Source organism: Mandrillus leucophaeus, unplaced genomic scaffold (genome assembly GCF_000951045.1).
Source record: "Mandrillus leucophaeus isolate KB7577 unplaced genomic scaffold, Mleu.le_1.0 Scaffold26, whole genome shotgun sequence".
Lineage (NCBI taxonomy): Eukaryota > Metazoa > Chordata > Mammalia > Primates > Cercopithecidae > Mandrillus > Mandrillus leucophaeus.
Genome location: NW_012102698.1, coordinates 3659478 through 3672679, shown reverse-complemented (window position 1 = coordinate 3672679; position 13202 = coordinate 3659478). Strand labels below are relative to the sequence as shown.

The 13202-nt window shown below is 38.9% G+C and overlaps 1 protein-coding gene across 1 annotated transcript in view; it reads right to left on the bottom strand.

Annotated features, from left to right (window-relative positions):
- The window catches only part of ATXN10 (ataxin 10), a 191522-nt gene that overhangs the window by 32689 nt on the left and 145631 nt on the right, over positions 1–13202 (bottom strand). The window contains exon 10 of the mRNA XM_011984069.1: positions 5808–5871. Coding sequence (XP_011839459.1) covers positions 5808–5871 — 64 coding nt within the window. The remainder of the gene's footprint in view (positions 1–5807; positions 5872–13202) is intronic.

Genomic DNA, 13202 nt, shown 5'->3' with positions numbered 1-13202 from the left:
GACTGCAGATGTACCATGGGGCACGGGTAAACTCCTATCCAAAGGCATCCCAGGCCTCACCCATCCCAAGGAGGACATAATCCAGAGTGCTCAGAGAAGAGTGGTATTGTTATTAGTGGATATTCGACATCAGCACTGATTCCTAGTCTTAGTATGCCCAAAATATCTATTGCTTTTTAACACAAAATACTAAAATTAAATTCAATAAAAGCTTGGATGGTGCTAATTACTAGAAAAATGGGTTAAACTGAATTTTAAATAATATGACTGACAAACCAAGAATACTTAATTTACCAGAGTCGAAGAACCCATGGGAGACATTTCTCCTGAGCTTAGAACCACCCTCTCCACCAAAATAAATAAATACACACACATGCACATGCACGCACACATGCACACATACACATATTTCACCAAGCTGCTGTTTGCTCATTTATTTCTTTCCTTTTCCCATGCAGATATCTATCTAAGATATATTTTTTGGTTATCTACTACATGCAAGACAATGGCATATTTATATTGAGGTGAAACACAGAAACATTGATCCCTGCCCTTAGGAAACCTAATCCAGCGGGTAATCCAGACATAAATGCACACATATTTAACAATAACCTGTGATGAGCTGAAGGAAGAGAACAAGTTTTGGCAGGGATCGGCGGGGGTGGCCCATCTCGGCTGGGACTTGAGAGAAGAGACACAGAACGCCGGGTGTGAAGCACAAGGATGACGGAGCCCAGGAAGAGCACAAGCAGAGATGTGCTCGGACAACTGCCTTCACGCAGGAACTGGGATCCTTCTTGGAAGCAAAAAGGTAGATGTGCCTGGGGAATGCTGACGAAGGGGAGAACGGCACTGGATACAAATGAAGAGGACCTTTTAGAATGTGATAGACTGGGCTTATTCTGAGGATGACGGGCAGTCTAGGACACTCTGTGAACAGGGGTACGCTTATGTGAGGTGGTTTGGGGAGTGGGAGAGTCAGAGAGGAATGATCCAGCTTTGGTTTTAAAAGATCATCACACTGAATGAATGGGGAATCAAAAATCACCTAGACCCAGCAGAAGCAGAAGCTGCAAGATGAGTTAGGAAGTCACTGCCTAAGTTCAGGGCCAGCAATAATGCAAGTGTGGACTGGATGGTGGCACTGAGGATGGAGGCAATATCATCACTGTGTGAACACCACAGATTGTACTCACATTCTAGGCTATATTACCTAGTAACCTACTGCACACCCAGGTGGTATGGTATACCCCACTGCTTCCAGGCTATAGAACTGTATAGCATGTAACTGTACTTAATACTGTAGGTGACTGTAATACAATGATAAGTATTTGTGTATTTCAACACAGAAAAGGTACAGTAAAAATACAGTATTACAGCCTTATGAGACCAAGGTTGAATATGGGTCTGTGTTGACCAAAACATTACAATGTGGCCCATGACTGTATATACTTTACACAAGAAACACATCTCAGACAGAAAGGTTGAGAATAAAAGGACTGATAAAACTGTACCATGTAAATACCAATCCAAAGCAAGCTAGGATAGCTATATTAATATTAGGCAGAAAATCATTTTTAGAGATAAAGAGGGTCATTTCATAATGATAACAGGACTATTTCTCAGGACCTATTATATACCTTTACTTAAAAACCTTGCCTCAAAACATATAAAGGGAAAATTTATATAATGAAAAAGAAAATTAGATGAATCCGTAATCATAGGCTGATTATTTCAAAATACCTCTCTCTCTAATTGATAAATCAAAGTAGACAAAAATATCTGTAAAAAACCTAAAAGTTTTAAATACCACCATTTACAAACTTGCCCTAATGTATGTATATAAATTACTACACCCAACTACTGGAAAACAGCCATGCTTTTCATGCTCACATAGAACATTTGCAAAAACGGACCATATTACTAGGTCATAAATCAAGTCTCAATAAATTTCATAAGACAGAGGATATCAAGTAGGTGCTATTTGATCACAATGCATTTATACCAGAAATCAAGCTCCAAAAGATAACTAAACAATTCTCAATTGTTTAGAATGAATTTCTAATAATCCACGGGTCAAAAAAGAAGTTACAATAAAAATTGAAAAACACTTTTAAATGAATGGCAACAAAATAATACATACGAAAATCCATGTAATGGAGTTCAAGAAGTATACAGAAAAGAGTAAAATTGAAAATTAATAATCCTAAATAAGTGGACAGGTATAACATGTTCATGGGTTGAAAACTCAGTATTGTATGTCAATTCTGACTAAATTACATTAGTTAATGTAATTTCAATGAATAACTCAGTATGTGGGGGCTTTAAATTGTTTTTGTTAGTGGTATACGAGGTTATTTGTGTGTGTACGGGTATATACATGTATGTGTGTGTACACATGTGTAGAATTTAATAAGCTGATTCTAAAACTTTTATGCAAAAAACAAATAAAAAATGGTCCTAACACTGTTAAAAAACAAGAGACAAATTGGAAGAACTGACTTATCCTGTATCAAGACATATTGGAAAGCTATAGTAATTAAGACCATCATATTGGTGCAGGGATAGACAAAAAGATGAATGGAAAAGAAGGCAGAGTCCACAAACAGACCCAAACTTATATCAATACTTCTGAGAAAGGTGGCACTACAGTGAACAAAAGCATGTTCTTTTCAGTAACTAGGGCCGGGACAATTGTGTGCCATCTGGAGAGAATAGAAATAGACTCTAACACACTCCATACACAAAAGCTGACTCTAAATGAATTACAGACATACATATAAAAGTTAAAACTGTAAAGCATTTGAAAGATAATATATTATCATCATCATAACCTCAGGGTAAAGAAATACTTCTTAAAACAAGATACACGTGCAAAAAACCCTAACCATAAAGGAAAAGTGATGAATTTGACTAAAAGTTAAGAACTTCTGTTATTCAAAAGAAACTATAAAGAAAATGACAAGGTAATCACAGAACAGGAAAGAGAAAATATTAGCAACACATGTAGCTGACAAAGAACTTCAATCTAGAATACATAAAGATGTGTTAACAAACGAATAATGAAGAAAAATATCCCAATGGGCAAAAGGTTTGACCAAGGACACTGTAACGTATACACACACCCCCCTCAAACAGCAAACACTTTAGAAGATGCTAAGCCTCATTCACAGCGTGGGCAACAGGGAACGGGATGTGCAGTCCTAACTCCAAGGGAAGCACGAGGGAGGGAGGGGAGGAGGTGGTGCACAGGAGGTGAATGCTCATGTCATAAAATAAACAGGTCACACCAAAACTTGATATATCAAGAAACAGCAGTAGAGCATATTATTTAGGTATACAAAAGTAACTACTAGAAGAAATAGCTAGGAAAGTGAAGTAGAAAGTGTAGAAAGTGGAGCTAGACATATTGTTCCCTTACTGAATGCCTTTTGGTATTTAAAAACCCCCATATAGGTGTATTATTTTCATGAATTAAAAAAAAAAGGAAAAAAATCCACAAGAACAGGGGAAAAAGAGTGAATGGGAAGTGAGGATTAAAGTCAGAGTCATCAGATAATTCTTGGGGAATAGCCTGGAAGGAGCATTAATGCAGTTTTACCGATGGAATAAGGTAAATTTTGTAATCGTATCACGTCCTTATTTACTTTAGTACTGTGAAGGCCAGATTTTAATTTATAGATCACATCTAAAAACTGAATCTCTAGGTTGTAATGCTTTTTCGTTTCTGACCATTCAACTGTCATTCTCCCTTTGTGCTGATATTTCAGTATGGGTCTCATATCTTACTACATTTTATATGCCTTTAAAATCTGGTAGGCTTAATAAATACAACTCCAAAGAATTACTGAATACACATAACACTAAAGATGCTTGTGATATTTCATCTTTTCTTAACGATTCACAGGAGATTCCATGATCTTGCAATGTTTCACTGATTATCATTCTAAAAGCCAGTTATCTAGCTAAAGATGTAGCTATCCTGTATCTTTTTTTTTAAACATGTAACTCTGAACCGTTTGTCCACTACATGAATATGTTTATGTGGTTCTCTGCATGTGCTCTGTCTCCTCCCAGTGACTTGTAAGAAGGCAGTGTGGGCAAGTGGCTAAGGGTCAGGCACTCACACGTATAAAATCTGGTTTTGACCTCTGGGCAAGCTAGAGACTGAGTTTTATTTCGTCATCTACAACATAGGGATGATAGTAATAGTATCTGCTTCATGGTGTTGTCAGGGTTCAATAAGGCAAAGGGTGTAAACACACAAGAGGGACTGAAAGAATGTTTCCTGAAGGAAGAAGTGAATGAACGAATGGCCATCTGGCAAGGAGAACACCAAGGCGGAAGGTGCTGTGAGCATCTGTAGGCCTACGATGTGCTAGTGTACAACGGTCTTTTTATTTTTTGGTGTTTGCTAAAAGCCAAAGACTAGCAATGAAAACCCCTTCTTCACTAGAAGGTCAATTCAGGGAATGTAAAAGTAAACTGTGAGTGAATTTCTTTTTTCATAATAAATCATCATTTTCATTCGGAAATGCAACATCTGCAATTGTACCTGAACATTCTTGTACTGCTTTCCCATGACTAGAAGCTTTCTTCTTTTTTCTTTCCTTTTTGAAGGGCTAAAAAAATGTCAACACTCTTTAATGAGCACAGCCTGCAGGGACTCATGATAATGCCATGCACTGAACCAAATGTGCTTTACTCCGAACAGGAGTCTTCTGAGGCTGTGTATTTGTCTTTTCCTGACTGAACTTACAAAGCTACTGTGCTCTTTAAAATAGATTGTTTTCTATTGCTAATCAGACAAATGACAGTATCTTCAGCACAAATAATAAGCATTGCTCAGTCTACTTACTTTGAAACACATGATTTTCATCAGCTGCTTTTCTTTTCTTGGCAGAAGCCATAGTTTTATTTTTAAAATGCCCCCCTCCTCAGTCTCCTCAGTGCTAGGCTGGGCTCCTCACTGCCTCCCACAGGCTACACTCCCAGTCCTTGCAGTAGCCTTACTCACCCCTGCCCCGCCCCCAGCCAAGCACTGACCAGGACAAGGGGCACAACTGAGTTTGGCTCTCACCAGGGAAGTTCATGAAATTAAACAGTAGGTTTTATCTCAAATCTAAACAAGCTGTATCTGGTCCCTGGTTAGTGACCACTGTACTACATTAGTTTCGTATAGTACAACTACTTGAACTGGTAGGAAAAAGGCAGGGTCCCTGCAGAACACCCTCCAGCAAGGGTGGCTAACCCAAGCAAGGGCAAGAGCCAGCGCTCTCAGCTTCTGCAGCAGAGGGCTGCAGGACAAACCCTCCGAAGATGAGAATTCAGCACCACTGAAATGCTCCTTCCTCTTCCTAGGGAGCCAGAGTGCTCATGTTTCTATGTTGCCAAACTCTTGTTAAAATAGGACTTCCCAAAGACTGGATACTCAGAATCTCTATAGCAAAACAATATACCATAGTTCATGTTTACTCTGAAGACCACACACACACTGGAAAGGTGATGCTGGTGATGTGCAGCACAGTGCCTTACATGGGCTGCCTCCGCCCCAGGTTTGAAAGTGCTTTTTGGCCACATGCTCATTTGGAATGTCTTATTCACCTTGAAAAACTTAGCTTACCATATTACAAAGGTTACAGAAATGATATTACAGCACCATAACTCTGAGAAAACGATTTGGTTCTCAGGAACAAGTAAACAAGCAAGGCAGCCAGCTACATACTGAATGAACACGAGGAAAGGGACTTGTTTTGCTAAGGGCCCCGGCTGTAAACTTGTGCATGGTAATTCACGTGCAAGGATACAGGGGTTACTGTCACTGATGTTGCAGTTGTCCAGGATCAACGGGATACCATCCAGCTCATTTACCTAGAGAGAAAGAAGATAAGTTTATATACTGAAAACAGCATGGCTATAGTCAGAGATTACAGATGACTTGTTCCTTTTGTGTTTTCTTATTCAATGTTGTAATACTTGTTTGCCCTATTATCTGAAATACCTATATCAACCCAGAACTATATAAAACAATGTAAACAAAAAGTGATACTTTTCTTTTCACTGGACTTCAAAAATTTGGGGCAATTAGGTAGCTGTATAAAAAAGAATCTAAGTAGATCACTTCCTAATATTGTTCACCAAGATAAACTCCAGATGGATATGAGATCTGAACTTAAATAATAATAACAATAATAAATCAGTACTAGAAAAAAAAAAGGGTGAATTCCTCTTCTAAGTTGGGAATAGGAAAAGCTTTCCTAACTATGATTCAATCCAGAAGCAACAGGGGAAAGGTTTTAAAATCTGACTATTTGTTTTTAAGACAAATGAGAACTGGGAAAACTATTTGTAAGGTATCACAGATCTGGAAGATATTTGCAAAGGATTAATATTTCAATATATAAAGAACTTGTAAAAATTTAAACAACACCAACAATACAATAGAAAAACAGGTGAGATACATGAAACATAAATGGCACCAAAAATACAAATAAACTAAAAAGACATCAGAATATGTTCAAACTTGCTCATCAGAGGTAAGCAAATTATAATTATACACAACATTTCCTACCTGCCAGACTAACAAATAACCAAGTCTGACAGCAAATGCTATTGGTGAGGCCACAGGGAAACAGGCACGCTCGTACACTGCTGGAGGGAATGATCAATGGTACAACTCCCATGAAAGGGAATAGGGTGTAAGCAGCAAAATGACACGTGATCCAGTAACCCCATTTCTGAAATTACAGATAAAAAACACACTACCCCATGAAATAAGGTTATTCATTACAGCACAGTTTATTTTGTTATTTTATTTTTTGTAAAGATGAGGTCTCACTATGCTGCCCAGGCTGGTCTCAAACTCCCAGCCTCAAGTGATCCTCCTGCCTTGGTCTCCCAAAGCACTGGGATTATAGGCATGAGTCACCGTGCCTGGCCCGGTTCATTTTTTGCTGAGCATCATCACAAAGTATAAAATTTACACTTTTAAAGTGTGCAATTTGGTGGTTTTCAGTATATTCACAGAGTTATATAACCATTAGCATGATCCAATTTTCAAACATTTTCCTAACCCCTAAAAGAAACTCCATACTCACTGGTCAGTCACTCCTTATTTCTCCCTCCCCCCAGTCCTTGGCAACTATCCATCTACTTTGTCTCTCTGGATTTGCCTATTCTGGACATTTCCTACAACGGAGTCAGATAATCTGAGCAACTTGTAGCCTTTTGAACCTGGCTTCTTTCACTCAAGGTCTACCTGTGTTGTGGCATGTCAGTGCTTCATTCCTTATCATGGCTGAGTAATGTGAACAGTGCATTGTATAGATATGCCACATTGTATTTTTCCATTCACCCACTAATGGACATTTGTGTTATTTCCACCTCTAGGTTGTCATGATAATGCTGCTCTGAATGTGCATGTACATGTTTTTGAGTGGATATAAGTATTCATTGTTCTTGGGTATATACCTACAAGTCAAACTGCTAGATCATATGACAATTATAAACATTTGAGGAACAGACTGTTTTCACAGTGTTTACAGTATTTCACATTTTCACCCAGCAATGTATGAGGGTTCCAGCATCTCCACAATCTCATAAACACTTGATACTGTCTGTCTTTTGTATTAGGCATTCTAGTGTAAGTGAAGTGGTATGTCATTGTGGTTTTGATGCGCATTTCTGATGACTAATGATACTGGGTGCAGCACGACTTATTATGAAACAACTCAAGTCTCTACGAATGGGGGCTGCTTACATAAACTACGGTACAAACACAGTAGACTGCTATACAGCTGCAAATGTGAGTAGAGAAGATTGCTGATGGACTGCTGTGGGAGGACTGCCAGGAGATATAGCCTGATTACAACATGTTAATTGCCTTATATGAGAATCTTGTGTGTGATAAAGGAGTATTTTTAAATACTCTGAACAAGAAACAATGAAAGAACCAAAAACAAATAATGGTTATCCACAGGATAAAGAGGAGAATAGGGTGGAGGAAACAGGAATGGAGACTCTGTGAATGTGCATTGTATAATTCTGACTTTGGAATCCTCTGTGTTTTATCTAATTTTAAAAAATTAAATTTAAAGTTAGAAAAACTGAAAACATACAAATTAATCTAATGAAATATAAAATAAAGTTTTCAGAATTAAACAGTATTTTGACTTTACATCCCTAGTGAGATATACATAACCTAAGATGATACAGAACCACATGGAAGTCTTTAAACTGCATTCAGTCATCTGAACATTAACTATTCCAAAAGCCATGTCCCACTGAAAGAAACCAGATCTCCAGCTGATTCTAATGCACAGACTTGCTAGGAATCTATTAATGATCCTTGTTTTACAAACGGCAGGAAGAAGAGAATAAATTAATTGGTAATCATCTAATTTCTGTAATTTTTTTCCAGGCACTGAAGGTGTGATGGGAGGGATCATGTGTTTGAGAAGCACAGAGAGAGTTTTATGGCCAAGTTGGTAATGACCCCACCTGAGACTGTAACCAAAGCTTCCCCAAGGATGCCCTCACACCCCTACTTCTCCTCTGATAACCTGCCCCACATCTACCAGCTGGATGGGGTACGTACACACAGTAAAGTCTGCCAATGGGAAAGAAGAGATGCCAAATGCCTTTGCCTTGCGCTGACTGATACTGGGGTGAAGATAAGGAGAGATCCAGAAACGAAGCAAGGGCCCTGTAAGTGTCACTGAGAAGAAAGAATCCAGCTGATCCTCACCAGCTCTCCACAAATGTGCGATCCAAACCCTTCTAGAACACAGGTGCATCTCCACGCCAGACTGAGGTTGGTTTTCATGCTCATAGTTTGTTTAGCTAGAAGAACACACAGCATGGGGCTCACAGAGAAGGTCTCCCTAAAGAAGTGGTATTTAGCTTAAGGTGAGAAGAATGAACAGGAATTAAATAAGGCAAAGGGGACTGTGGGAGTGTTTTGGGCAGGGGGAAGAGTATGTGCAAAAGCTGGAAGATAAGATGAAACAAGAAGTTCATGAACTGGGAGGCAGTGTGGCATAGGGATTAAGAGTGGCCACTGTGGAGCCAGACTGCTGGGGTCAAAGCCTTGCTATGAGATCTGTTGGCCTTGGGCAAGTCAAGAAACCCCTAAGACTTGATTTCCTCCCCTAAGACTTGCGGATGACAGTGCCTACTTCAAAGAGAGACTGTGAGTATGCTTAGCACACAGTAAATGCTCAATAAAGAGCACTGGGAGTGACAGCAGTAGTTGGTGACATTCACACTGTTAAACGCAATTAGTTCATTTAGGAACAAGGAGTTGGGCAGTAGCTCCTAAATGCATGAAGAAACTGAACAATTACTTCAACAGAGCTGAATTTACACTTCCTCTCTGCATTAGGCAAAATTTCAAATTTATTTTCAAAAACCAGTTTTTCTGGATAAGTGAGAAATAAATGTATTCAGGATTCATTATTCAATGCATGGAAAACACCTCACTTTCTACAAAAAAAAGTAGAACTCTTGAGATATGCTAAATGGGTAAGATGTTCTTTGAAGGAAATGAAATCACACACTAAAAACTGAAATTTAAGCAGGCAATAAAGGTGAACTAAAGAGTTCTTAAAAATCACGGTTCCACTGGAGTTGTAGGTCAACTGAGGGTATGCGTTCCTGGATAAATATTTCTTATTCATACAGCTGCATTAGGAAAGGATACAAGGAACCATTTATAGAAGTTCACTAAATGTTTACAACATAAATGACTTATTCTGGACAAGGATGACAGCGGCATTATGACAAATACACAATTATATACTTAAGAATGAACACAGGTTAAGGTCACTGGGAAAAGTAGACACCAATACAGCACCTTCAGGAAGGGTGACTGATGATATAATTTTGTTATTACAAAGCCCAAGTTTACTGCTGTAACTACAAGTGTCAAGCTAATGTTGGGGGCAGGAGAGAAACAATTAAGTTTTCTTCTGTCAGCACTTCATTAAACAAGAAAGTTGTTTGTTTCTTTACTAACATGTTGGGAGTTGATTGTAGGCCCGTAATTAATGAGTCAGAAGTTACAGTTCACATTGAGGAGCCAAGCTCAGTCAACACTTTCCCGTGGTAGTGCATCTCCAGGAGACAATAAGCCTGGATTAAACAAATTAACATTTAGTCTCTGGAAATGAAGTGTAAACAGAGGACAACAAATAGATTTGCTAACTATTCTTTCCCACATTAGCCAATAATGCCAGAGTAGGCACTCTGCAAAGGGTACAGGCCCAACTCTACTAACCAAACTCCTTTGGGAAAACATATTAGGTTGATAGAAAACAGAGCTTCAATTATTCTGGATGCTCTCAAATTGAGTGGTAAATATAAAAAGAAGGCAAGAGTACAATACAAAGGTGGACCCACATCTCCTACACTGACTCCAGCCTAAATAATACTTGGTAAAAATGTATTTATGACATAGCTCCATAAAACAGAATCAAACACTACAACCAGAGTCCTCATGCTGAAGGGAACAAATGACCAGGCTGGGTGTGGCAATGCTCCAGCAAGGTTTCCACTGAGGCGTGATGCCATCCTGGACAAGCCAAGAGCCAACTCTGAAAGCTGGAAGCACAGAAGCAGCTGCTGGGTGAAACTGACTGTCTTGCAGGAGACACAGAAGCAGTGGCCTCCTGAGAGGACTCACTCACCATCCTCCGATGCAGAGGGAATATGAATACCATGCTCTGGGAGGCAGACACACATACAGGAGAATTCCCACTCAGCCTGTTAGCTGTGTGACCTTGGGGAGATTTCTGAACTTCATTAAGTCTCAAATTTCTTACATGAAATAAGAGGGCCATACCCACCTCCCAGGGCCACAGTGAGGACTGTGTGGGAAAGCATTCAGAATGGTGCCCAGCACATCATGAGACCACAGGAAATGGGAATGATTTGTAATATTACTTTCATTTGGCTCTGAGATTCTAAAGGTTTCCTTTACCATCCACATTTGAAAAGAGCTGGATATGGTAATCTTTCACCAACCAATAGTTGTCCTTCAGCAAAGTTTGAATATGGAAAGATATACTTCTACAATCCTAAGAAATTTGGTAGATATGGGGTTACTCTAAGTTAGTGTAATGTTGTTCTTGACTGTCTCATGAACTGGGTGTATGTCTGGATTTGTAATTTCCATTCATACTCCTCTGCTGGCTTTAGCCTTACACAGCAATTCTAAGTCTCACAAAAATATAGTACCATCGATCTTCGTGTTGCATTTGTTTCCACAGTGTTTTGTGCCACTTAGCGGGGGGGCATTTCAGGCCTGAGCCGCTGCTTTTGTCCCCAATGCCAGAGCAGCAACAAATGGTGTGACTTGAGCAGAAGTAAAAAAGCAAGTGGCCTGGGCGTTGCAGACACTCTCTGGAGAGAAAACTCGAAGTCTGGCCAGTGCTCCTCAGCCTCGGCTACAACTTAGAATCACTTGGTGGAGGCTTTAAAAGGTGCCAGTGCTGCGGTCCCAACCCCAGAACCAATGAATCTGAATCTCTGGGCAACAGTGTTTTAGACAAACTCTCCAGGTGACTCTAATAAGAAGCCAAGGTGAAAACACCTATCTCCCCAAAGCCAAACAGCACCCATCAAGCCAACCTGTGAGACCTACTCAGAAGAAACGCCTGAAACCTCACGCACTGCCCTGCACACACTATCCCCTTTGGTGCTTCGTTTTCTTTACTTCTAAAAGGCACTTTATTGGGGTATAATTTACATATAGTAAACTGCAAGTGCATCTGCATAGCCACAGACAAATCAACATTTAGAATGTTTCCATCAACCCCAAAAGTTCCTTGCACAGCTCTGCAATCACTGCAACTCACCTCGTGCCTGCCCCACCTCCTCCTAGGCATCTGTTTCTGTCATTACAAGTATATTTTGTGTGTTCTATAACACAAATGGGATTATTAAAAAGTGTTTTCCAATGTTTCTGAGATTCATTCATGTCGTTACATGTATCAGTTTTGGGGTTTTTTTTCTGATTATGAATATACTACCATTTATTTATCCACTCATGTGTTGATGGTCACTGGGTTGATACCAGTTTTATCTGCAATGAATAGAGGTGCTATGAACACATGCATCTGTATCTTTTCATGGGTGCATGTTTTCATTTTTCGGGTAGACACCTACAAATGAAATTGCTGGGTTATATGAAGTATATGTTCAACTTTATTAAGAACTGCCACAGTATTTTCCAAAGTAGTTCTACCATTTTACATTCTCCCCTACAATGTATTGGAGTTACTCTAGATCCTTACCAACACTCAAGATGTTTTAGGCAGCATCACATTGTGGTCTTAATTTACATTTCCCTGATGGCTAATAATGTAAAGTATCTTCAGGTGTTTATGCGACATTTCTATTTCTTCAGTGAAATGTTATTCAAATATTTTGCTCATTTTACTAACTGGGTTGTTTTCTTCTCATTGAGTTGTAAGAGGTTCTTTACATATTCTGCATATGAGTAAGTCCTGTGCCAGATATATGTATTGCAAATATTTTCTCCTACACAATGGCTTGTTTTTTTAATTTTTTAATAATATGTTTCAGAGAGCATTGACTTTTTAGTATAGATGAGATACAATTTATCAAAACATTTTTTCATGGTATTTTTTATATCCTAAAAAGCCCTGGCCTACTTCAACATATCCATAATGTTTTATTCTACAAGTTTTATATTTCCAGCTTTTATGTTGCTGTTTTAAATCAATTTTTGTTTGGTATAAATTAAGAGTCTAGGTTCCTTTTTTCTCCATAAGGATAAAAAATCATTCCAGTGCCATTGTTGAAAAGAATATCCTTTCTCCACTGAGTCTGGACCCTATTCTGTTCCACTGGTATATACATCTATATTTACATAAATACCACACTATCTTAATTAGCCTTATAGTAAGTCATGAAAGAAGTAATATAATCCTCTTTGTTTTGTTTTCAAAATTGTTTTGGCAATTGTATTAGTTTGGTAGGGCTGCCTTAACAAAGTACCACAAACCAAATGGTATAAAACACAGGAATGTATTGTTTCACAGTTCTGGATGGTAGAAGCCCAAGACCAAGATGTTGGCAGGGTTGGTTCTTTCTGAGGACTATGAAGGAGAATTTGTTCTAGGCCTCTCTTTAGCTACTGATAGTTCGCTGGCAATCTTTGGTGTCCTTGGTTTGTAGAT